Source organism: Poecilia formosa, unplaced genomic scaffold (genome assembly GCF_000485575.1).
Source record: "Poecilia formosa unplaced genomic scaffold, Poecilia_formosa-5.1.2 Scaffold12, whole genome shotgun sequence".
NCBI lineage: Eukaryota > Metazoa > Chordata > Actinopteri > Cyprinodontiformes > Poeciliidae > Poecilia > Poecilia formosa.
This window is the reverse complement of record NW_006799951.1, coordinates 1,676,949-1,703,848: the sequence shown is the minus strand read 5'-3', so window position 1 is coordinate 1,703,848 and position 26,900 is coordinate 1,676,949. Positions and strand designations below refer to the sequence as shown.

Genomic DNA, 26,900 nt, shown 5'->3' with positions numbered 1-26,900 from the left:
AGATCTAGGATGTGTTATTTGAGTGTTCCCTTTATTTTTTTGAGCAGTGTATATTGTCCATTACTGTGAGAGTTTTGGCCCACTCTTCTTTGCTTTTGTTTTAGCCACACTAAAATAAACGTGTGGCTTAGACAGGTTAAGATGTCTTTAGACAAATCGAAGACTTTTGGGTGTGTTTTTTGTTTTTAAAAAAAACAAATCTGGAATTCCCTGGAAATCTGGCATAGATGCCATTTTGCCTGGTCACTCTCTCTTCGTTGAACAATGAAAAAAATAGAGGCAAGTGATGACTTTACTTCCAAAGCTGCTCTTGTTTCTTTGGTGACCTGCATGATGATTAACCAAGTAACTCAACCAGCAGTAAGATGACTAGTCATCGCATTTGCGTTGAGTTCCTGGTATAATTTTGGTTTGCAGGCCACTCCAAGGAAAACCGACCGCTTTTCCGTGTTTTCTTGATGTGTGGATAAACGCTGTCACTGGCACATGCAGGATTCCCAGAGCTTCAGATGTGTTTTCGTAACTGCATTCACACAAATAGATGCTTTCCGTGTTTGTTCATTTCTTCAGATCGAAGCGTGATTTTGGCTAGTGAAACTAAGCTCAGCTTTCAAATTAAAAAAAGATCAATCACAGTTAATTTATGATTTAACAAGTGGGAGGCCAGTTTCCCTTTTAATAAATGAAACTTATTTAAAGAACCCAGGTTATATTTGTTTGATATTTAAATTTGTTGGATTGCAGTGAAGTAAAAAGCGATATATTTTTATAACAATACAAAAGAGGTGAGCTATCTACCTCTGCTCCTCTAAGCTTCACGTTCCCCTTATTTTTTATTTTTTATTTTTTTTTTTTGGACGGCTGTTTTGAATCATGGCAGTGCCGTTTTCACTCACGGTGTCAAAGAGGGGGAATTTTTGCCACAAAACCTGTTAGCTACGCAGCAGACCTTGTTCATCTCCTTTAATAACCTGAGGTGGATGCAAGTGAAACTGACATAAGCCTGTGTGTCTATCTGTTATTGTGTGTGGCTGTGAGCATTTGCCACAGCATGCGTGTGTTTTTTTAGACGCAGGGAGTAAAGCCAACGCTCATGCCATGGATGTGAATCAAGCGGGCGCGCTCGCTGCGTGTGTGTGTGTGTGTGTGTGTGTGTGTGTTCTCAGCTGATAGCTGCTATCGGTGTTTGTTTGGGGTGAAATCCACTGTCTCCGAGGGTGTTAGAGGGGGTCATCTAAACCGGATCTCCAGCAGAATCACTTGAGAGGCAGAGCCGTAATCTGTGGCTGGCTTTGTGCGCTCAGATTAAAGTGATGTTTTGAACCTTTCTCACGGCCACAATATGCTTTCGCCTCCCCTCCCTGCCACTCAGTGAGCATATGTGACAGTAAATCCACAAGGCCGGGTTCATGAAAAGGACACCTTCGTCGCAATTTGAGAAACGGGGAGCTTTAGCCCATTATCTGAGACGACACACGCATGTTCTATTCATCAATTAATTTACCATCAGCGTGGCGTAGCTGTAGCGTATCTTCTCCAACTGTTTGAGGGGAAACAGCTGCTAATCCTAATCCCCTCCCCTCTTTCTCCTCCCCCCCTTGGGATTCTGTCAAATCAGAGGCCCTTTAAAAAGCTCTGGCTGGCTGGTTTCAGGGCTGGTTGAGTAGCTTGCTGACTGGCAGGCTCTAAATGAGAGGATAGACCACACTTACCCACTGCCGTGACTGACATCCACTAGGCCTCCAGAAAGTATGTCGCTTGTTTGTACAAGTATGCACATACGCACACCAGGAATTTCCACTGCTTCTCCAAAGCCACAGTCCAGTATTTTGAAAAAAAAAAAAAAAAAAGGGCAAAAAAGGCTTTACTGATAAACATTTGTAGATGAAAAGTTTACAGGTATGTCAGATAGTTTAGATAAATGCATACCATTCTCTGAAGCAAATTTGAGGGAAACAAAAAAAATCTTTTGGTTTACATATGATGTTTGTTGCTGGAGATGTTTGGGGAAAAAACAACTATTAATAGTCTGAGATGAAAACCCCCCAGATATTACCAGGAAAAAGAGCCACAGCTGGCGCTATCTGTGGCACTTTTTCATCCAAAGCAACCAATTAAGGGAAACGTTTCTTGTTAGTTTTGAATAAACAAGGTAGTAAAACTGACTAGTTGTCACAAACTACAAATCTGTTTTCACTGATTTCCGGTCCAACAGAGTTATGTGAATGTTTTTGTTTTAGCCTATCATAATATAATAACAGAAACAACATTGATGGGCAAAGTTGAAGGAAGTTAAAGTGTTGTTTTTATGTTACTCCTTATTCAGCAGATGAATTGGAATTGGTTTCCAGCTTAGCACAGACATGACAGTAAAGCTTGACACAAAATTTACTATTTCCACTTATTTATACTTTTTTATTTTTTACTTTGCATAAGTAGTACTAATGAGCTTTAGTTTTGAGCTTTTTTTTAAATTATTTTTTGTGTGCTGTTGACCAGTACAGATCTAAATGAATTTCTTGATAGCCCCGTAAATATAGCATAAACAGCTAGCAGAACAGCTAGCACTTTATATTCACTCTACTTAGCAAAAAGGCAAGGCTACATTACATAGCAACAAAAAAATAAATAAATAAACGTCAATAGCTCAGAAACTATGATATATTTTACAGATTTCCTATCCAACATTAAGAGAAAGCTTTCTTGTTAGCGTCACTTAGCATAAATACTTAGTTAGCTACCTTAAGAAAAAGGTGATGGAGAATTTATAGCTTTTTTCCCTCTGTTGTTCAAATAATACCTTTCATTAGTATTTTGACTAAATGACAGCGACTCTCCTAGTGTAACTCAGAAAGTGAAAATCAGAATAAGTCAAATTAGCTGTCAAAGCTTAGCTCCAGACCATCCTGCTATCTCCACCATATTTGACTTTTGGTATGAATATTTATTTTTTTTGGTGATATTGTTAGTTTTATTTTACAGAGTACGAATATCTTCCAAAAAGTTACATGATGGCAACTTCCAAGGTGAGACATTGATGCAATCTAGTATTTTGGCTGGATTTCCCCTTTCACTACTGACAGAAATTTAGTTTCTTATATCTTCTTGAATTTCCATTTTGCTATAATGACTGACATGTTGAATGAAAAAGTCAAAACTCAAAGTCAATCAAATGAATCAAGACAAAATTAGGAAAGGATCGCCAATTTTTGCACACAATTATTTAAATACCTGAACAAGGTTTCAGCAGTTAAAAGTACTGATGTTTTACACCAAAGGTGACATCCTTCCCACAAAATCTTCAACCTATTTCCCATTTCTATTTATATATATTTTAAATTTAGTGTATGCATTTTAAGCAAACTTAACAGGCTGACCAATAAAAATGAGAAGCTCTGTACTTCCTCCTTTTGCCTTGAATCTGGATAAACCGAACTCTCTGGTGTGAGGCCAATATCCTGTCTCACTCTTTCTAAAGCAACACTGAAAAAAAGAAAAAGACATGACACATTCCTTCTGTTTCAAATGAGAAGTGAAACTCATAAGCAATAAAACCTACAGTAAATTGCTCACTCCAGTACACTCAGGGGTTTTGTTTCTACAGTCTTAATGGCTTCAATGCCTAATGGCAGCTAATGTTAGCAAACTTTTGACAGATACTGTGCTGGCAAATCCCAGAATCACTGAGTGATTTTTGCATTTATTACTCTTGCGAGACGGAGGGCTCTTTTTAATTCCAGAAGTTTTTATGACATTATCTTAACGAAAGGGCCCCTGCTATGTAATTTTTCAACTGAATCTGGTTGCTGTGAGTTTGTGTTCAGATTAATTGTAAGTTTTGGAAGAAATCAAGACTAATAACTTGTGTCCTTTGTAAGCTTTGTGTGGCCTGTCCGCATACTGTATTCTACTTAATGTACTTTTTGTGCAACAACAACAATATTCTTTTATTTTAAATACTCTCACTAGCCGCTTCATTAGGTACACCTGTTCAGTTTGCTATTAACCCACATAGTAAATGAGCCAGATGTGCAGAAGATGACTTACTGAAGTACAAACCGACTATAAAAATGACTTTAAAGCTAGTCTTGTCTGAATAATTCAGAAACTACTGATATATGGGACTCATGTGGTCTGGTTTTACATTTGCAACAAAGTGTGCAAAAGGCTTTCTCTGTAGATGAGCTACAGCAGCAGACAACCGCGCCGAGTGCCTCCTATGTAAGAGCAGAAAACCGAGGCAACACCACACAAAGGCTCAGTAAAATTAAAAAGATGCAACTTTCCTGTCCTGGGGAAAGACTTGGGCGTGGATTAAAGGACGAATCAATCTGGTCAGTATCAACATTTCAGGTTGGTGGTGAAATGATGCAGGGTTTATTTCAGGGCTCTGTTTGCATCAAATGAGCATTATTTAAATGCCACACTTCACTGTAGTCCCCAAAACAGTCAAGGGATGTTTTGGGACACAGTGTTGAATTTCTGACATGAAGAATAAAAACCATTCTGAAAGCGGCCCAGCTCAGTACTAGCAAGACTTCCCTAACAAAGGCTCAGATAAGTCGACATGTTTTTTTTGTTTGTTTTTTTAATGGTCAAGTAAAAATTCAGTCCAACACAACGATGCCCTACAGATAAGATGTTTTTGTTGCTGGTAAACATTTCTTGTTTGATTTATTCTAAAATATCTTATTTTAATTAGAGTAGAATATGTTACTACTTAAGATGGATCTTAGTAAGCTTTTATTCAAAATGCTCATGTCAAGACATCTGAGCTAATATCAGTGACCCAAAGCAGCTCTTATTTACAGGCTTTGGTGATCAAAATCTTTAAAAAAAATAAAATAATATATATATATATATATGTCTGTATTCTCTGCGTTTATATGCTAATAAACTCGGTTTAAATGACTGGAAGCCCAAAGGTTTAACGCTGGTTGTCATCCCTGTTTGTGGGCGTATTGTTGGGTGTTTATTTATTGCCAAATAAAACTCAACCCCAATAAAGCAACAGGAGCTTGAGTGAGTAAGAAATCTGATGCAATCCCTTGAACACTCCTAAAATATACCACGTTTGTGGGTTTCTTCTTTCTTTTCTTTTTTTTTTTGGTTTGGCACATCTTGCACTCTCTAAGACCCTGAAGCAACTTCTGCTTTCTGGATCTCCGTGAGTCTGAAGTAAGTTTGACTCCAGCACAAACACTCATATCTGCCTTGTCCATCAGCCCCTTCTCACATCAGTCATTTCAGATAATGATTCTCAGCTGAGTGCGGCAGGGACTTGAAGGCTCAGCGGGGAGCATCAGCCGACGCGCTCGCGTCTTTCCTCCCTTGTTCTCGGCATAAAGGGGATGAGACGGGGATGAGGAGCACGCGGGTAACTATCAGTTATCAGCACGAGGATTAGGGACTGTCATCAGCAGCCATATGCCTCATATTACCCTCACCATGACACTAGATGGGGAGAGAGGAAAAAGCGGAGGGATAGGCGTTGAAGAGGAGGAGGAGGAGGCTCGAGGGAAGGATTACGTTGGGCTCTAAAATTTCAGGGTAAAAAGTCAGGTGGAGAACAGAGCCTGTCAGAGTAAAGTCTGATAAATGTGCAGACTTTGGCATATGAACACGGATTTTCAGGTGTGCAGAAATTTCACATTGAGATACATAAAAGCCCTGCGGTGGTTGTCACAGGAGCACATGTCAGCACTCCTGAAGGAGTGGGAGAGCCTTTGCTGCAGCGGCTGCATTTATGTAAAAACCTCAAACTGAAGCGCGATATGCTTCCGCCATGTTTTCTGTCCCCCCTTGCCTCTGGCTCTGCATGTTGGCTTTCATTCTATACAATGGACACATATGTGCTCTTCATTGATCACACAGAAAGTGTTTGGACACGTGTGTATGTTGAGGAAGAGGAGGGGTCAACAGTACAGTAAGTGTTTCCATGTGCGCCTCTCTTACAGAGACTGACAAAACAAAGTTGGCATCGCCATGTCAACAAAAACTCTCCATCCCACATAAAAAAGAGAGAGAGAGAGAGAAAGAGAGAGAGAGAGAGAAAGAGAAAGAGAGAGATGGAGAGCTGGTGTGACTCATTAGGTGACTCAGGTCTTGACAGGAAAAAATATCATGAAAACATTTACCGTACAATCATTAAGTGTGGGTCCAACTCATGACGAGAAGCACTTTGATGGATTTCCATCAGCTTCGTGGCGTCGCCAGCTAAGCTGACTCGACACACAGCTTTGTGTTTCCAAACATCTCCTCCTTCTCCTGCCCAGTTCCACTTCCTCATTGCGCCGCGGTTCCCATGCGCCGTCGACGGCGGCCTATCTCTGTGAATTCACACACAAAAAGAGAAACTGCACAGGATTTGAGCAAGCAGCCAGTTCACACGCGTCTATGTCTAAATTTGCTCTATAACGACATCTTTAGCTATCTTCGCGGTTACACTTCACAACAAAGGAACTTCCTGCCCAGATACATTAAAAAAACTCTTATTTCTGAATATTTCAAACTGCCTCAACGGAAGTGTAGGCATGGATGTCGTCTTTTAAGGACGGATTACATGATAATCAAAGCTGCTTCTGAAAACCCCACATCTCATCCAGTCCTTTAGGCTTAAGCCGACACACAATGACATATTCCTAAGACAGTCACAAATCTTTTTGAAATGTTTTCCCACCTTTAGTTCAATATGCATCTTATAAAATTCACTAAAAACAAACAAATTCCAAAACTTTTGTTTTCTTAAGGCGAAACCATTCTTCTGACTTGGATGTACTTTCGGACTCCAGAGCGCTTGAGGGTTTGAATAGGCTGTCACTTCATCCATCAATAACCTAATTTCTGTCCGCCGAACAGTAATCCCAAAGCATGTTGCTGCCACCACCGTGTTTCATTGTGGGTCTGGTGTTCTTCTGGTGACTCACGTTGTTTTAGTGCCAACCATATGTTTTAAAATCGTGGCTCCAGGCCCAGTTTCGCCCCATTAGACCATTAATCGTTCTCCTGTGAGGTTTTGGGAAATGTTAGTCAGACCTGGATGTTTTCTTGGGAGGAAAGGACTCATGCTTTGCCACCTGACTCAATTATCCAAGAAGTGGAGAAGACAGGAAATTGTAGACAATCAGTTCATTTTGTGTTACTTTTAAAAAGTCTCCCTGATCGGTTCCTGTCCTTTTTCAGTTTTATAGAAATGTCAGTTTGGTAATGTCTATTGGTCCATTCAATAAATTAGAGTATTTCTGATAAACCAATTTAATCCAGGAATTTTATCACTTAGGTGAAGCACATTATATAGATGAATTAAAAACAGATGGATGCTTGAAAGCCTGTTTTTCTGTTTTATGATGATTTTCTACTTACAGATAATAAAAATGTCATTCAGTAATATGTAAGACAATGACAAAAAAAAAACATATTTTATACTGAAGAGAGGCCTTAGTAAAAAAAAAGAAGTATATTTAACACCTTGTTGAAGGTTATTTTCAAAAAGAACTTTTTGACAAATAAAAACACATATTCTAACTTACTGAATACAATATGTGCTTTTTTTTCAATTGTCATTATTACTGAGATGTATATGATGTTAATTTTTATTTTTTTGCATTGTTTTTCTGACTGATAGGCTTTGAACAAAGAGACAAATTTGATCCTGTGTAACTAAAGCATGCAAATACCAGGTAAAATAAATACTACCAGCAGGACTCCAATGATCAGATTTACTATAACTAACAGCTGGTTTGAACTTCAGAAGACTAAATGCTTCAAAAATAAATCTGTGCTTCAACAAAGCATTACTTTAAAGTTGGGCTCACTTATGTAACTACTGTAAATCATGTCACCTGTTTTTCTTTTTTAACACTTTTCCTTTAACATATTAGTTTGTGCTCCAGTTACCAGGAATACATGTTACATGTTGTATTTTTGGGAATGTTTATAGTGGTTTAAAATCTCACATAACACAACTTGGGGGAGGAGAGGAGGGTGTCCACTTTTTATGTCCATTGCGATGTTTGCCTGTCTCCTCTTGATTAAAATGCTCTCACATTAGGATCATTACGCTGGTAAGTAGGAGTGAGTTTTCCCTCGGCGGTGGCTGCAGCAGACCACCATGAAGAGGAGGAGGAGAGCAGTTAGCATGTAAAAAGATCATATGTGTGGGCACAGAGAAATGATATGCCTGTGGTCCCGCCTGGGCTCGTGTTAGTGTGTTGGAGGCAGAGCCTGACTTTATTGCTGCCCCGGTGTATATATACTGTGTGTATCTGTGAGAGTCCTGGTCCACACGTGTGGGGGTGTGCATTTCTTTTTTATTTCTTTTTCTTTTTCCACAGGCTGTCACTCGTGCTGCTGCCGAGTCGTTTGGTAACTTACGGAGCCTGTGCGCGTGTCCGTGTATGTGTGTGTGTGTGTGTGTGTGTGTGTGTGAGTGAGCTTTTGTTTAATTTCTACTTCCTGTTTTATTCTTGGCCTAATCCAAACGCAACACAGCTGTGCGGTGAGCCAGAGAAACAGGGCTCGGGCGGGGTGGCGGGTTGGGGTGGAGGGGGTCGGTGGGGGTGGGTTGCCAGGTCCTGGTGAGTGCAGCCATGTTCTACAACTGCTACCAACAGATGGGAGGGGAAATGGGGTTACCAGCCATGGCTTATCTTGTGTTTGTAGGCCAAACTGACCCACCACCAACATCACCTCATTTGGCCATAATACTGTACTTAAATCCCTTTGTGTTTTAGTGTGAGTGGTTCTCTTTTGCAAAGTCTGATTCGCTGACCATGAATGGGGTTTTCATGCCTTCAAGGAGAAATGAATACTCACTTTATATGTTCTCTTCTCATAGGCAAGAAAGGCTTCATGTAGAGAGAGCAAGAGCTACACTATGTTAGAACATGTATTTATTTTGGGCCATCATGCAAATAGTTTATGCAAGGGTATGCATGCCATCATGCATACCCTTGAAATAAGATGGTGGCAGCATCATGCTGTGGGTATGCTTTATTTATTTATTTATTTATTTTTTTTCCAGCAACGATATAGAAACGGGTCAGGACTGATGGGAAACTGAATGGAGTTAAAGACAGCTGGTGGAGAAGCGCTTTCATTTTAATGTGTTAGAATGGCCCAGAGAAAGTCCAGACCTAAATTATATTAAGAATTTGTGACAATACTTTAAAATCGCTTTTTAATGAGCTTGAGATTAGATTAAAAAAAAAAGAAAAAAATCAGTCCCAACACACACCAGCCTGGAAGATCCCAATAAAATACATTAAACTTTGCTTGTTACATAAAACGTCTAAAAGCTTTATTTACTAAAAGAATAACGTTGGGTCTGATTCAGATGAGGTCACTTAGGGATTCTTTTGCTTTCTTGCTCTGTATCAAAGCTTACAGAGATGCTCCTCTTATCTCATTTCCCTAATTGCACATCCTAAAATTCCTCTGCGGCGTCTCAGACCCAGGCAGCTAACAGAGACACGAGCAGAAAAACGAGGGCAAAAACGAACAGAGAGGAAGCAGGGCTTTGAAGCAGGGCCTCTTAACCTGGTGTTGCTTTAATATTACATGAGATATCCTTACAGGATCAAATTGTAAAAAAAAAGGGGAAAAAAAGAATGTGGATTTAATAATTTGGGAACTAAGATAGCTCCCATGTTGCATTTTCACTAACATCAGAAGAGCAGATGAGGAGGCGCAAGATAGACAAATGAGGTGCACCAGCTTAATGGAAACTGGATCAAAAAATATTTGCATCGTCTGTGCTTTTCTGTTAGGGACTTATCAAAATAACTTCTATGAGAAAGGGCTCCATGTTTGGATGGTTTATACCAATATGTAAATTAAATACAGGTGGTAAAAACAGAGGCAAAAGAGGTCTATTCATTTGATAGTTTACCTGTCGCAACCTGACAAAACAAAACAAACAAAAAACTCTGTCCACCTTTTAAGTCATGGTCTTTGTATGGATTTAAGGGGAATTTTAGGAATGTTTTTTTTTTTTCAGTCCATTAGCCTGAAAAAACTTGGTGATGAAGTCATTTGTCTGGGACATAAACTGAGTGAGAAAGCATTTCTTCAGAAAATGTAGATGAGCTCCACTGGATGGCCTGAAAACAGTCCAGATTTCAACACGATTAATAATTTATGGTAAAATTTGCAAGCAGACATGAAAAAAGGCAAGCCGGTAAAAAGCCAGATGAGGTCAAAGAACTGAGGTTTTTTTTTTTTGTCTTCTCAAGCTAATAGAAAGACAAACACATTTTTAGGTATGTTTCACACAGGTTTGTGTAACACAGGGAATAAAAACAACTTCGACAATACCCTTCAAATGTTTTAGTTCCATTGTCTTTATACCAGGGGATCAAGCTCCGGCTGCATTGGCACAACTTCACCGTGGAATCTGATTAGGCTCATCAGCAAATTCCCATCTTATCTGATAAATGTAAAAATGTATAACAGTACGTTTCACGTTTGAGGAAATTGCTGCAGAGAAGTGAGTGTTGCCATGGAAGCTCTGATAAACCATTAACTTTCAAGCTGCTTAAGTGTCCCTTTTAATACATACTTTGCATGCAATCAAATTACCACATAACTTGAATTAATACAAATGTTTATTAATTTGCACTACTCTTAAATCGTCTTTGTATCAATGCCGCTCAGATGAATAACCCTCTCTTCATTTCTATATGAAGGTTTCAGAGATTCAATAATGAATGTACAATAATTTAGTCCAAGTTTTACCAGTCTTAGCACTTCCCCCAATCTAAAGTGATCCTATGAAGAGTTTTCACACAATAAATATTCAATGACTCTTGAGTGGAATAATTCAGTATGTTTTGCGATATGAACAGTGACCAAATGCTCTCCTTGAAAAGTGAAACAGCCTTTTGATTAACACCGAGTCTAAGATGTTGAATCAAAATCGGTGCTTAAAAACAACAGAAAATTTATCTTTGATTTGTGCTTGTGCCACCCCTCAATTTGATGGCACTCTGGGTAGGGAGCCCAATTGCACACATCAATAACTCACAACTGAACGAGAAGCGTTTTTTCTATGGTCTGGGTCTCATTACGCACTTTTAAAAATTTTAAAATAGAGTTTTACTTTCCTTTGATGTTCATCACTATAGCTAAAAATAAAGTGCACTTTTGTCCCATGTCAGAAGACGTAACCCGTTTTAAAGCAGCCAGGAGTCCAGGCATGAAACTTGTGCTGCTGAGGAGTTTCTGTACGTGACGAGGAAGAACACATCGCCTCTGAAACTCTGGCACATCTGCCTGTGGAGAGCAGAGGCCTCTCTCCCTCTCCCTGAGCCCAGCACAGCGCATTCATTATTAATCTAGCAGTCTCACCCTCCTTCTCAGTTCAGCCAATTACAGCCGGGCCCCTGCGACTTGCTGCCCGTCTCATTTGACACCGTGTTGGTTAGCTTTGATGTCTCTATCAACTCGACCGGGCCGAGGAGGCAGAGGGTGGGGTGGGGATTATGTGCCAGCAGCCTCAAGGGGTGGAACGTTTTTTTTTTTTTTCTTTATTAATATATAGGTTTAATTCATACTTTATTTTATCAGGCGGCTTTTGGGTCATGCTTTCTCCAGGGTCTCGCGCTCCCATCACATGAACATGGCTGCTAATCCTGTTACTTTTTCTTTGGGGTAGGCTAGTGGAGCCGGCTAGCCTACCCAAGGCTTCTCCCCTCCTCTCGGGATGGACTCACTTTCCTTCCTTTTCTCCATTCCGCAAGCATCCTGGTTTAGCATGAGGTCAAGCTTCTTTCAGCTCCAAAATATGTCAGAAAATCTGATTGAATTTTGAATTCAAACACCAGCCCCAGTACAGCTTAATAATACAGACAAAACAGGCCCTTCAGCTGAACTTTGAATAACAATCCTTCCGTCAGTTCCCCACCTTGAGTCCCGACTATTTGCGGCCCTGACCTTTTAAAGCAGGAAGTTACTGTAAGTGCACCTCGAACAGCTGCAACGACAACATGCTTTGCAGCATATTTCCCCTCGCCGGTGCTCATTTTCCTCCCCCGACTTGTTGCGCATGTTCCAACTTACCCACATTTAACAGCGTGGGCTACGCGGTCTTGGGTTGCTGTCGCTCGCAACGATCACTCGGACCGGCGACCGGCCGCATCCATTTATATTAGTAGGGGAGCTGAAAGGAGGAAGAAAAAAAAAAGACAAAAAGCTGCCGAGGCATTTTCTACGCACGACTCAAACACTGGGGAGATGCATCTTAAGGCTGGATTCTGTAAGAAATGACAACATTGCATACATTTATTTGGGATGGACTCCAATTTCAATACATGCAAAAAAAAAAAAAAAAAAAAAAAGATAATAATGTAGTGTTGACATTATTGCAAACACATTCCGGTCTCCCTGCTGTTTTGTGTATTATATTTTTATTATCTTAGGATAAAAAAAACATTAACAATTACATGGGATGCCTTGTTCTGCATAATTTAACGTATACACAGTGGGAACAGGAATGGCAATGCTTTAGACATCATCACAGCCTCTTCGCAAACCCCCACCCTCCCCCAACCACCCCACGACCCTCCCCACCCCACCCCCAACCCACTGCCTGCATGCAGTTTGCACTGCACAAAGGCCAAAAGTCACATGAGACAGCCTGCAAAGAGCACAAGAAGCATTCACAGTAAAGGAATATAAGGAAGGAGGATAGGAGGGAAGAGCAAAAGATGAGAGGAGGGAAGGAGGAAAAAAGGCGGGAAGGGAGGGAGGGAGAAGAAGAGAGAGGGAGTGAAACAAAGTGACTGCAGCACTGGCCTTGGTTTAGACAGGAGAAGGAGCAGCATAGTTCTAGTTCTAGTATTTCATTCCAACTTCTCCCACACTTCAACTCCCGTCTCCTGATTGTGGTACTCTTTCCATTGTCTTTGACACAAAAAAAGTTTGTTTATATATGCATGTATATATATGTATATACATATATATATGTATATATATATAAACACATCTTTATAGCTACAGCACCTTTTCCCACGGGGCAACAGTGTCAATACCTCGCACATGGTACATTGCCGTGCCAAAAAGGAAAAAAAAAAAAAAAGAAAATAAAAACAGAAACAATATATTGGTCAGGATATTTATCTTTTTTTTTTCCCTAAAATTGGCATTCGACATGATATTCTATTGCCGTCTGGGGGAGGGAAAGGGACAAAGGTTCTTCTTTTGAGTTTATATTCAAGTTTTCTCCTTTTTTTTTAAATTCAGGTGTATAATTTCTTCTTTTCCTGCTTTAAAAGAGTTCACACTTTTGTGATTTGCGTGTGTTGCTCTTCATCAAAAGGTTCATTTTCCGGATCAGAGTCAGTGGTGTCAGAGTATCGATAATGGTCTGGCTCATTGTCGCTAACGTCTGGGGTGACGGACGTCGAAGTGCTAGCCTCGGAGTTTGAAGGCTCCTCCACGGTTTTCGTAAAATACAACTTCACCTGGAAATCGAGAACAGCTTCGGTTAAACGGGTTCAATTCTCCGGCGGACGACAAACCCAAAACGGCTTCCCGTCCCTGCTTACCTTGAAGTTTGGTGAGAAGTAGCGGTTGGCTTTGTCTTTGTTAGCCTTGTCTAAATCGTTCTTTGTGAGCGTCAGGATGAGGTAGTCCCTGTCGCCTTCCCTGCAGCCGTCCCTGGTCTCGGCGCCCTGCGGCTGGGCCTGGACCTGGACCTGGCCCTGGACCTGGGCCTGGGCCTGGACCTGGACCTGGCCCTGGACCTGGGCCTGGGCCTGGACCTGGACCTGGCCCTGGCCCAGGCCCGGCGCTCCTTGCTGGCTCTCCACGTTGTTCACCGCCCCGTTCTCCATCTTTTCCCCGCTCTCGTCTGGTCCAGGAATGAAGAATGTGTTCACCCAGAAGTGGAACATTTTGTCCTGACGGAAGAGAAAGACGGCAAGGAGAGATAGGTGAGCCAAGAAGGATTTTGGACAGATTTAGGGAGAAACTGGTCGGGGGCCGGAATCGGAAGGTCTTTGGCTTCTCTGGTTGTTCGGAAAGCTAAAAACTGACCAGTGAACGCAAGCACCGCCGATTCTTTAGTATTCGAGATGTTATTCGGAGCCAAGACTAACAGTTTTGATTATAACACAATTCATACCAAACTGCGGAAAACTAATTTGACAATTAACCAGGAAAAAACTTCAGCAGATGCCAGGAGGTCTGAACCTGTTACAGAAGTCGTACTCCTTTTCATCTTTACCACAGAATGTGGCAGATATGAAAATCAGGAGTTAAGGATATCTATTCTCTGGTGAAAGTTTCACAAATCAAACTAATTCAGACCAAGTTTGACCTGTTTATATAAAATTGTCTCCCATTTTTAATTAAATGCCAAAACTAGGAGGTACGCAACTGCAGTCCAGGTTCCCTAAACACTAGAGATGCACAATATGTCAGTATCAACATCTTTATCGGCCAATATTAGTCATTTTTTTAAACGTCTAAAACTGGGCCGTTATTAGCATGTTTACATGCTAAGCAGTTTGTGCTTCAGGTGTTGTATTTGTTCAGTCATGTGACAGTGATGCTGCAAAGGATTATGGGGTGTTTAACTGTCAAAAATGAAGAATATAAACAAGTTATCAGCCGTTAAGAGTAATTTTAAAATTGGATATCAATAGTGGGACAAATATTCATATTGCTTCATCCCTACGAAACAATGAAATAGACCTTCAGCGAAGTCTAAGAGGAAGCTCTGAAGCAAAAGGCAAGTTTAGCATCGCTAGCAGCTTCTTTTCAGGCAGTTCCTGTAAGGTTGCAAAACTGTGGTGGAAGGTTAATCAATACTTAAGTGTAGTTTGCCAATCTGATTATTAGTTGCTAGCTGACTGTCATACATCCTGAAAACTCAAGAATATCTTCCCCGTCTCACTTAAAAATGAAGCTTCAACTAGACAGAGCTTTAAAAGACATGGTTCACTTTGAGATACGGTGTTTTAATATTCTTGATGCTCTCTTACCGACCACCTTCAATGATAATTAAGGATCCCAAAGACAGAACAAAATGCCAAATCCTAACGATTCGGTTTTACAAGGGTAAAACTCTGTTTTCCAGCTCTCACACACCATTTAGCATGTTACTAAATGCTAAATGGTGTGTTGTGAGCCTCAACAGTAACAACTGTTGAGGCTCACAACAGGGAGGCTGCAAATCAATATTTTGAACGTCGTATTACTAAAAGAGCAATCGGTTAAAGCTCAATAGCTGGAAATTGGCCACAAATCTTGGTTTTTAATGAATTCTCTCGTTGCGTTTCTTATCGTCAATAAATCCTACAGTTTTACAGAAAGCCTAGAGGAGAGAGCTGATGAAGACCTACTTCTGATCTTTCATCAAGCTTTGTGAAAGTACAACACATAAAAAAAATTTAAAAAAAGCCCAGCAAACTAACCTTCTTCATCATCTTATTTTGTTTGTGGAAGAACTCCACTTTGATGTCGCCACAAACGGGCAGCGGCTGGGGGAATTCGAATATCATGTGCTTGTCCTCCCTTCTGGTGTGAGCCGGGTTCGACGTGTGGATCTTCACTTTGAGTTGGTATACGACAAACTGCGGATCTGCGGAAAGAGCGGTGATGTTGCCAGAGGGTTGAGGGGGCGAGATATACGATGGAAAAATTAGAAAAACAAAAAAAAAAGAAGAAAAGAATTTGAGACAAAGCAACAAGAGGTTATGATGTGAGAGATGAGGGAGGGGAGGAGAAGCAGGGAGTGAATCGGGACAGCAGGACAGGACATTACCACTGTTATTAAACAAGCTGGACAAAAGACACAGCACACCACCACCTCCCCCTCACCATGTGAGTCCCAAAAGTGACAGTTTAATGTAAAAAAATAAATAAATAAAAACTAGAGAAGAAATGGTAAGTAACAGACCACAAATGTTATATATATAAATAAAAAAAAAGAGCCAGAATAAGAGACATGGAACCCTATTCTGACAGATATGGTTTAGTTTTAGACGAGCGCAACACTTTGCACTTTGACCAATTTTGACCCTCTCCGGTTCCTGTCAGGGTGGGGTGGGGGTGCTGGAAATGATTTTTATTTTTTTATGCGTCTCTTAAAGCTCTATTCTATCCCTGCCAGGCAACATGTCTACCTTAGACTGCTCCGGCCTGGTGCGTCTCTGGGGCCGTATAAAAGCAAATGAGTGAAATAATAATAATGGATGAAAGGCTCATTTACCCCAATGCCAATTCCCTTTCTTGAAGCCCTGAGGGGTCGGCTCGCTCCTGTTTTTAACGGTACTGTCCCCTTAGAGAGAAAGAAGGAAATTATCACAAGCAGGGCCTGGCTGGCTGGTCAGGGGCTTCACAGCACAGCAGGCATAAACACAAGAGCTCCACACAAATATTCACATGTTTGCATCAGGGTAACTTTTCCTAAACATACATGTGTGCAGCTTCACAGGAATGTGTGCGTCTTACAGTTCTGAAAAGACGTCAATCGGGGTGAGATACACAAAAGGGGAAGCAACACAAAGGGGGAACTTCGTATAATTGCAATAAAACTATTAAAAAAAAAATAAAATCATTAAATGCGTCTTTGGTGAGCTATCTGTAACAAGATTATCAAAACTTGGTTCGCTAGAGGGCGGAGGAAAATAAACTCCTGCACGTTTAAGGAGATTTCTCAGAATAGGGCTTCGGTTTTAAAGTAAAAGGAGAATAAAGCAGGAAAGAGAAGGATTAATGAAGTCAAGGCCGAAGAGCAGGTTCCGGCGTTTAGGCAAGAAAGCCACAAACATTGAAGGAGGAAGAGCGGCTTTTAATTCTGACCAGCAGCTTGAAAACGGACAAATTTAGACACAAGAGCAGCTCAGCATCAAGTGACTCACACACACTTTTGAGCACATAGACTGAATTATTTCATTGTTTCTATAAACATCCTCAAGAGCATGGAGTGTCACTAAACAGCACATAAAAAAAAACAAACAAAAAAAACAACTAAATAAATAGGAAGCGTTAGGCGGCGTTCGACTTGGCGGCAGAAACAGGCGACTACGAGTGTAAACGTTGGCGTAGACGCGCCGTTTTACAACGGGCAAATCGCTCTGTGCTCAGCGCAAACACGCAGTGATGTGTCAATACAGATAACTGCCACAAACTGATAACTGAGTTATTAAGAGCCGCGTGGCCGGCCATTGTATGCAAAACAAAATTGGAGACAAAAACGTTTTCTATTCCTCTTCCAACTTTGAGCTACTTCCTGGCGGACTTTACTGGAGTAAAAAGCCTGGTTGATCTCACTAATGTGAAAGCTTTGTTTATTTGTGAGCGGCGGCGGCGTTTACTTCCCCAGTGCCGTGATTAAACAGTGGACGCTCTAATTCCTCCTACGACCGAGCACAGAAAGCCAAAAGACAAGAACACAGGTAGGCATCGGCTGCTATGAGAACATTTTTAAATGATTTAAAATCAATTAAAAAAAACAAAAACAATTTGAATTAATTAGTGCAAATGAATCAAAAGGGAAAAAAAGCAACACTTATCTACACTGCAGCAAAATTATTAGGACAGATTATTTTTAAATAAAGAGTATTGGCAATATTTATTACCATCATATCAATATTATATTTGGATTCTTTTAACTTTTTTTTTATTTTTTACATAATTTAGAAAATGTATAATTAATATTTTTACTGCAGTTTTAAAGCAAGCTTTAGTTTCCATGCCAATGCTGCTGAGTATTTTTTTTTTTTGCCAAATGTTTTTTCAGAAGGCTTTTGTCTTTCAAGCAAGAAAGAAAAAAAAAAAGTGGCAGTCTTTGAGTAGGTTGAACGGCAGTAAGCAGCAACAGGTGTGGGAGGAGCAGCGCTGCGTTTACTACAGTCTCCGTACAGCCCGAGAAAACTCCGTGACACTTCCACAACGTTTCGCAGATCCTAGGCAACGTGTTGACGTTGCTTTTGAACAAAGAGGTGAACAAACATTAAGCTGCACTTTTCTGCCAAAAGTCCAAAAACAAGGCGACCGATTTGAGCCGCGGGTCATTTCTAAAAACTACCGGCACACCGGACGACCGCGGAGGAGCTGCTGTCCTCCATGGCGCCACGCCGCAGCGTGGGTGAGCCCTGAGTCTGAGTCACTCTCTCTCCATTCTGAACGGCAGCATGCATGCCTACACCCTGGTTTGGAGCTGAATTCAAACATGAACTTGACTCACTGCAGGTGCCCCCGCTGAACATGGGGAGAGTCTCGAAGACCATCTTGTGGAACAGCAGCGCCACCGGCTTGTACTCCAGCTGGTTCTTTAACAGGTAGTTGTAGTAGTACACGTATCGGCGCTGGCTCGGGATCGTCACCCCCTGCAAGACACCCGCCGCGTCGGGGGAGGAGGGGAAATGTGGAGTTAGACGCTGACGACATGTTCAAACGCCACCTTTTAGGATCCCAAGTACGCTTTGGAAAACATGCAACAACATTTACTGGTGACTTTCTGAGACAGACTAAGAAGATTTAAAATTCGATTTGCTTCTCATTGGGATTTATGCTGAAATCTACACAAATTTGTAATTTTAGACGGGCAGCGAGTGTTGAATTCTCAGCTGCACACGACCCAGAATATGACAAAGTTTCTGCAAACTTCTTCTTGTAAAATTATGATGCTTCTCCAAACTCAACTTCCCAGAGTTCTCGGTCCTTCACATTCATTTTAAAGTAGAAAGAAGAACAAGAGGGAAGACAAAGTGTAGAAGGGACAATGCTAGGAAAGAAGAATGGATAACGGGAAGGGACAAGGATGAGAGGACAGATAAAAGGAGACGAGGAAAGAAGGAAGGGATGTTGAACACAAGGATGGAAAAATGGACGCAATGTAGAAAGGAAAGAAGGAGATAAGGAAGATAGGATGAGCAGAGGAAAGGCCGTAAGGACACAACAAAAGGAAAGAAGCTAGGATGGAAGGACAAAGAGGAATAAGGTGAATAAGGCAGAAAATCAACGAGAAAAGACTGCAGTCAACAGAAAGACAAAGGAGAAAGAAAGGAATAGAGAAAGAAGTATACAAGTAAGAGAGGAAAGATAAGCTATGAAGGAAGGACAAAATAAAAAGACAGGACGGCAAAACATTGGGAAAAAGGGAATGAAACACGGGAAGTATGAAGGGAGTAAGATTTAGAAAATTGAACAAGGTACAAAGTACATTAAAAGCAAATCAAATCCCACAATTTCCAGGCTGAGCAATCCGTCTCCAGTCATACACACACACTCTCTCTCCCTCTCCTCCTCAGCTCTCACCTTCCTGTCCCGTGTCCTCACTTCCCCGTAGAAGTCAAGCGCATCCTGGGCCTCCGTGAACTTGCCGCGGTGGAGCAGATAGGCGCAGATCATGACCCCGGTGCGGCCCTTGCCGGCCTTACAATGTATAGCCGCCACGTGATTGTCGTCCTCGCTGAGCCATTGGTCCAAGTCTTCGCAAAATGGCTTAATTAGCTCCAGCTGAGGGGGGTTATGATCTTCGAACGGGTATTGTGCAACTGATACACGACGGGCCCACGCAGTGTCGGGAAGGAGCGAGTGGAAAACAGAAGCGGAGAGCGATGAGCGCAAGAACGGTCAATCTTTTTTTTTTTTTACCTTTTTTTTTTTTAAAAAAAAAGCTTTTCAGTCCGACGGCGAGGAGGTAAAGCAGCCTACCTCTGCAGTTGAATTTGGCAGCATCGTAGTGTCTTTCTGCGCAGCTGAAATGGGAAGAAGCAAACTGCAGTTAGCCAGCACGAGGAGGAAGTTTCTAAGTAAACAAACTCGACGAGAGACAAACGGTACGGGGAGCACTCACAGGTTGTAGATTTTGTAATGGTTTTTATGCTTTGAATCCAAAAACCTGTCGAGAGGGTCAACAGAAAATAAAACTCAATTATCTTAAAATGCTATTAATTTACCAAACACAATGTCACGGAAGAAGGCGCAAAGCATCACTCACCGTACTACGTCATCTATATTGTTTCTGTACACGCCTTCGAGTCGCTCTGCTGGAAAGCCCATAGCAATAATGTTTGGGTAGATATCTGTTCAGCACGGGTTAAGGGAAAAAAACAAAAACACAACACCACAAGATTCTTAAGACGATTTCTGAACAGGAAGACGAGCGCCGGACGTTTATTAAAAGTTCCAGTCAATGTCGACTCGAGGTCGCCGCTGCCGTTACGGCAGGACGGGAACGCAGAGGGAAAAGGGCCTTGGTCGGTGCGCACGGGGGTATATTTGCACCTCGCGGCAGATGGCCTTTACAGCGAGAGGCGGAGAGGACGGCAGCAGGAGCGCTCCTGCCCCGGCCAGGCCAGGCTCATGCGTGTGGGTGCAGCCAGAGTCTCCGCTCCTTGACCCGGCATTTATTTTTAGAGCGCGAAAGTTATATCGGGACGAGTTCAAATGCGCGGCTTGTCAGTTCAGAGCCGAGGGCCGGACTCGTTTGAATATCTGTGAGAGCACTGTGACGTCACGCAGGTAGATGGAGAGAAGAAGAAGAAGAAACATGTTTTGTGTAACGGGCTGGAAGGTTGCAGCACAGTGACTTGTGGATGTCGTCACGGAGCGAAACGTCGTCATGTTGCAGTGGCACAAAAAAAAAAAAAAAAGATTCAGTTGCCGTGTGTGTATTTGTGTTTTCGAACCTCGACTACTACGCCTACCTGCAACTGAAATCTGCTCGTCGCTCCAAGATGCATGATTTCACACTGTAACCACCAACTAAAAAGAGCGCCATTTCTTACTCTCTCCAAGCCGAGGTGTCAAAACAAAAAGGAAAAACAAAATTCAAATTTGATCTTTGGTTTACAAGCTGGTCAGAGAAATTATGCGCGCGTACACACACACACACCTGATGGTTTTTACACAATAAGCTGCACACAGACGAGTACCTGCGCATGCAAAAACACAAGGACAACCCTTTTCATGGTACGCTCGGCACGTACACATGGCTCATTGTTCAATCAGCAGACCTGCAGTGAGCCGGAGACCAGAACGGGAACTCACAGTCAACTGTAAGACGAACAAAAGATTCAAATTCCTCCACCTGGAACAGACCATAGTAATTTTAATATTTCCAGCGGCAGCTACACCGAGCTAACCGTGGATGAGGGAAAAAAAGAAAAATCTGTTGGAAGTAAACATGGAGTCGTATAAGATTCTTATAAAGTTGTGTAGAAGCGCCACATCTTCACAGCACTTGCTAAAAATACCAAAATAGAAAAGTAATTGTTATTTAAAAAGGCTGGAAAACCAACTTTCCCCTACGGCTGCAAAAAAAAAATATGACCGCTATAACAACTCTTTCCACACCGTATATTACTTTAATTCTGATACATAAACTTGAGCAAAGACCAGCCCCTCCAAATAAAACTGCTCATTGTGGAAACCGTCAGAGCTTTTTGTCATTCTGCTTTCTGCAGAGTAACACCACCTGCAGCCAATACAAGCTAATATGTGTCAGACTATCTGCCAGGGCAGCCACCCCGCAGTCAGCGGCTTAACACACATGTTGACTGCAGCTTGACAGAGGTTTCAAAACAGCGTTACCTTAATAGCGGTGGGTAGTTTCCACCCCGTGACTGTCTGCTTTTGGTTTCCAGAAATACATCCAGACGAATTTACCCTTGCTGTTAGCGAGGGAAAAAAAAAAAAAAAAGTAGAGCAACCACATTTCAGTCAGCTGACCGCCAGTGCACAGCCACTCTAAACTCTGGTCACTATACTACTTCTTCTTTCACCTCAGTCAGCTGTGGAATGATGTGACAAAATTTGAGCAGTTTTGAAACGACCGTCTTTCAAAACCTTGGTATAATTTGCAACCGATAACCAGCCCATGCCTGCTTACAGTCAGTGGCAGTTTTTGATACGGGCGGTTGCCCAGGGCGGCAGAGAGGGTAGGGTGCCCACGGATGAGAAAATAGAATTTACCTCATCTGTTTTGGCCTGAGCAAGATTGCTACTACTTATACGCATTTGCACTGGAGCAATTTTCCCTTGCTTGCTGCTGAGTACTGGGAGACTAAGTTACCAGTTTTCTGCTTAAAAAAAAAAAAAAAAGTCTGACAATTACTCACATTTTAATAAGCTGAGTGGTGAGGAGGGGATGGGTGGGTTGATAACCAGGGCATCATTCTTGTTAGAACCACCTCTGCTTGTGATGTTCGCATTCTTCAAATCCATTTCCAAAGCGCAACGAAGACGTCTATCTGTTGATATGCCATAATCTTGTACATTAATGCCACAAAGACCTAATTAAAATCTGAATTCTGCTTCTTTTTTTTTTTAACCCAGTTAATGGGCTACTCAAGCCTTCAATGCGAGAAAGAAAGAAAAAAAAATTCAGAGCTCCCAGGAGAGCCTCAGTCCAAGGCATGGGGGGGGGGCTTGGTTTCTGCAGCTGGGAAGAAATGCATACACAGGACCCCAATGTAAGCTCCAATAAAAAAAAATAAAAAAATCTGCTGCTTTAGGCACGCCTTTTCTTTAAAGCCAGCCTTGCCTGAGCTTTATGCATACACCAAATCCACAACTTCCAGCAAAGAAGTCGAGGAGGGGTGGGTGAAGGGAGAGTTGGAAGCACGGAGCGCTAAGAGGGAGGGGGTGGGGAGGACAGGAAAGGGGGCAAAGCACAAGAAGGAAGAGTTGGAGTGGGAGTAGTAAAAGAAAAAGAGCAAGAAAAAGGAGAGGTGGTGGGTTGAGAAGACCGGAGAGAGAGAGAGAGATAGAGGGAGAAAGAGGGAGAGAGCACTCAGACAGCAACGCTGATACAAGATCACCGGCAACTCTATTTTAAGGGCAATTCCCAGAACTGTGATACTGCATTACATAACTGCAGAGAGAGTCCGTATTGTTTTTAGACGCCATGCCAGAAATGATAAAACGAAGCAACTTGAAAGTGCCCACATCTAAACAAAAGGGGGGGAAGGGGGTAGACCTCAAGCAAAAGATAGCTGTCCCTTTTTGAGCAGCGGGGGTCCCGCCCCCTCGTTTTAACACCTGCATCAGGGCGCAGAGAGCCACACCGCAGCGTCCCGCCAACCCTGAAAGACACAACATTAGATTTACCACATTATAAAACCAGGTGATGAGACACCTGACCCAATGCAGAAAACGTATGGTAACACAGACGTCACATGGCCGACGGCACGGCCACTTTACAAATACGGCGCCACGCAGCCGAACCAAGGTACAAAGAAATCTAATCCCCCCCCCACACACCTTGAATGGCAGCACAAATACTGAGAAAGAAGTGAGATTTTTATTTTTTTTCCCCCCCATCTATTAAATGCATCAACACTGAGAACTTGGCATCACAAGAGCATGTCTTTTGATGCACTTTTGTTTGAGTTGAAGTTAAATGAGATGAAGGCTTTGAAGGATAAACAGGGGATCGTCTTATAATTCCTTAACTTACCCTTAGATTCAAACCTATTAACTCGCCCCAAGAACCAACTGCACAGTTTAATGATCCTTATGGGAGGAAATAAATAAATAAATAAATAAAATAAAATGCAACTGGCAGGTGAGACCTCACAAAACTCAACATCAGCCATGGAAACCCTGATCAGTGCATCTCTAATAAAAGCATGCGTCTAACGACACAATGATGACTTCAACAGCACAGTATGTCCTTAAAAACTGAGGCTTGTTAATTTTTCATCTCTTGCAGCCCTGTTGGCTGCATGAGGCTGTCGTTTTTTTAAAAAACCTGAATTTGCCCAAACACACTTTTCTGGATGCATTTCAGCGTCAGCTAAAAAAAACAAACAAAACAAAACAAAATGTCTCTCAAGAGGATCAAAACAACAAAACTGACCTACATCTTTACAATGATAATTATAATAAACTTAAATCTGTTTCAAAATAAAAACAACAAAAAAACAGATGCGCTTAGCTGCTAGGCGTGCCATCATCAGCTCACAAGTAGCCCAATCTCATCAAGCCTACAGTTTAATAATAGCCTGCTCTCTGCAATGTCAGACATTAAATTATGAATCTAATTGGCAACACTGTACCAGATCAGCTGTTAATCTAGTTTAATCACCAACCAAATAAGCAGGAGGGCCATCTTACCAGCAGCAGGGAATCAGACCAACTACAATAAGTTGTCATTTAAGACATGACTCCTTAAAAGACCGTGTGAAAATATGCATGTGACATATTGCTTTTTTTTTTGTTAATGGAATGGCTCGTGATTTTCGAACCCTTTCAGACAGACTAACTACTCATTAATTAGTGCAACCCCGCCATAATAAACCAGAAGAACAAGTAATTCAAAAGATGCATGCATTCTTCAACTGATACCAACTGCCTTGAGCGTCCAATGATGAGTTAATAAAACGATTAAATGCCAATAACAACAATAATCTGACAACCTTAAAAAAAAAAAAAGAATCAGCTCACTGCTGGGCTAACTGGTGTTCCAAGTAATAATAATAATAATAATAATAATAATAACATTAATAATAATAAAAATCCCTGTGCGGATTACAACACATGCACAACAGTCTTGATTTAAAAAGAAAAAAAATGGGGGGGGGGAGGTGGGGAGCAATTTCCGAGTTAAATATTCTTGTGACATTTCTGCGTTGCTGCTTTGACAGATCCAGCGTCTTTCAAACATGCTGGTTGACAGCAAGGCAACTAGCCGACAGCTAACGAGGGTAGCAAGGAAGCTCACCAACCTCACGTTCCTCCGCTGACGTTTCTGGCCCCGTTTCTGCAAATAAATACAACAAAGCCCCGCCACAAAGCAATGCTAAGGAACACCGTAGAGAACATGGAAGGATACATGTTAAGTCCAAGTCGAAACCGTCCTCCTGGTATCTCCTTTTGTTCCGACTGACCATTTCTTTTATAATCGCAGCCATTGTAGCAGGTGATAAGAGAGTCTATATGGGGGGTGCAGGAGGAGGTGAAGGGGGGGGGGATGTTAAAACAGGTTTATTTAGTATTCTGCGCCTGGTCGCTAACGTCGCAGTCGGTCCTCCTGGTCGCTGGCGGCTGAATTTTGCAGCTCCTCGCACGGAGCAGTGGCTGTCGGTGGGATTAGAAAGGCTTCCTCTGGACCATAAAGACGGGCCTTGCTCCGCTCCTCGGCGAAGGCCCGACTTTCCCAATCCTGCGATTCGTCGTACAAACGCTCCCGGATAAAATACATGCAGTTATCCTCGAGTGAAACTTGTAAGATTTCCGACGCGTTCCAGGCAATGAGGTTAGAGAACTCACCGGCTCTCAAAACCAGTATCCAGTCACTGAGACGTAGCCAGCTAGCGCGGCTAATTCTACCTCCTTTTTCGATCCAAAAACCTCCTAACGATTCAACATTGTCATCGACTGATTGCCAAGAACACATTTGAGAAAAAAAATAAAAAAGTGACAGGCTCCACCTCAGATGTATATAGACTATACAACGATCAGAAATCCGCCCGTACTGATTTGACAGTTTCGTCCCGGGGAATCATCTTCTTTTCTCGCTCCAGCTGAACTCTCAGGCTCCCATCATGGCCTCCAACCGAAGGAAAAAAAGAAGCTAGAGCAGGCTAGGATTTTACAACATGTACTCTGCCGCCGCCGCGATATAGTCCCAACAAGTAATTAAAACTCAGTCAGCCGAAGATCACCGAGTGTTGATTTAAATAATATTACCAGTCTCTGTTAACTAAGTATTTACATCTGCGAAATAAAAATACTGTCAAAGAGTTATTTCTTTGTGCGTCTGGCGGAAGGATAAAAGTGTGTCCTAATCGCTCCCTTCTGTCAAAATGGTCACGTGTGAGTGTAATTAGGGAAGTTTCCAACATAATGTCACTTCTTGCGGTTTTAACTGTCATTTTACACGATAGAAATATGTCATTGTAACTGATCGGTCAAACATACATCCATTGTGTTTTCACGATGTCAAACTGTTTATGTTTTTCAGATTAATTATGCCAGGAAATGAAATTTCACGTGCTTTTGAAAATATCTAAAATGCAGTTAACTGGTAAAATGTAACTTTTACAGCATTAAAGTATTACTACTACTACACACATGTTTTTTTTTTAATATGAGAACGGACTGATTTGAAATCTTGTTTCATAAAAAAACATTTAAAAACCCTTATACCTCTTCCATGCAAGTATCTGCCCCATCGTCTTGGTAATGATCTCATCAGACACCTGGAACTGGTGCTGATCCAACTGTTACCACTAGAGGTGACCATAACGTAATGAGTACACACACACACGTATAAAAAAATATATCACCTTGGAAGTAAGAAGTATGTTAACAATTTTTCTAACAATAGTAAAATGTGATTTTCTTTCTCATTTTCCTTTTCCTCATCCCTTATTAGAAATGTCTAAAGATTTCTTTCTCTGGATTTTTTTTGTCTCTCATATCAGCAGGAGTCATTCAGATTCCTGAGTAAATTTCTTTGATCATGACTAATTCTAAGAAGCCTACCCATCCAATTCAGCATTGATTCAAATTATTGATGTATCTCTTCACTGTAACAAAAACACAGTTAAAAAATAACTTACTGTTAAGTTAACCACCCCTACTGGTAGGACTTGTGTTGATAGCACTAATCATATCAGATTACCCCTCTGAAAAAATATTTGTTTTTTATAAAAAATGGCATGTAGAAACTTAACTAATGCATAATTGTGCAGTTAATTTAAATATGTCTGAAAATAAGTAACATGTTTTTTGAAACTGAATGTAGTGTTATTGTCATCTTACTCAATACTATCAATTGCTCAGTGTTGCTACGTGGTTGCTAAGGAAGCGGGATTGCTGGAAAGCCAATGACGCAATAAGATTGGCTTCTTTGGGAAAGCTTCCCTTTCTTACCAACTCTCAACTTTGATCATAGAGTTGATATCATATATTCACATTCACTAGAAAGGCAGACACAC

The 26,900-nt window shown here is 41.5% G+C and overlaps 1 protein-coding gene across 6 annotated transcripts; it reads right to left on the bottom strand.

Annotated features, from left to right (window-relative positions):
• Positions 1-13,117: 13,117 nt before the first annotated feature.
• Positions 13,118-25,541, bottom strand: LOC103133529 (phosphatidylinositol 3,4,5-trisphosphate 3-phosphatase and dual-specificity protein phosphatase PTEN). Of its 6 annotated transcripts, none has more exons than XM_016667940.1 (11): positions 24,791-25,540; positions 19,952-20,036; positions 19,808-19,852; positions 19,666-19,709; positions 19,267-19,505; positions 18,194-18,335; positions 16,214-16,282; positions 15,417-15,583; positions 13,731-13,898; positions 13,545-13,688; positions 13,118-13,460 (listed from the first exon to the last, which is right to left on the bottom strand). In XM_016667940.1, exons 1-11 carry the CDS (start codon positions 24,867-24,869, stop codon positions 13,275-13,277), a joined length of 1,368 nt encoding a protein of 455 aa, XP_016523426.1. In that variant the 5' UTR covers positions 24,870-25,540; the 3' UTR covers positions 13,118-13,274. The 6 variants fall into 6 exon arrangements, with proteins under 6 accessions (XP_016523426.1, XP_016523427.1, XP_016523429.1 ...); XM_016667941.1 differs by having other exon boundaries at positions 13,545-13,694; positions 13,743-13,898; XM_016667943.1 differs by having other exon boundaries at positions 13,767-13,898.
• Positions 25,542-26,900: the final 1,359 nt, after the last annotated feature.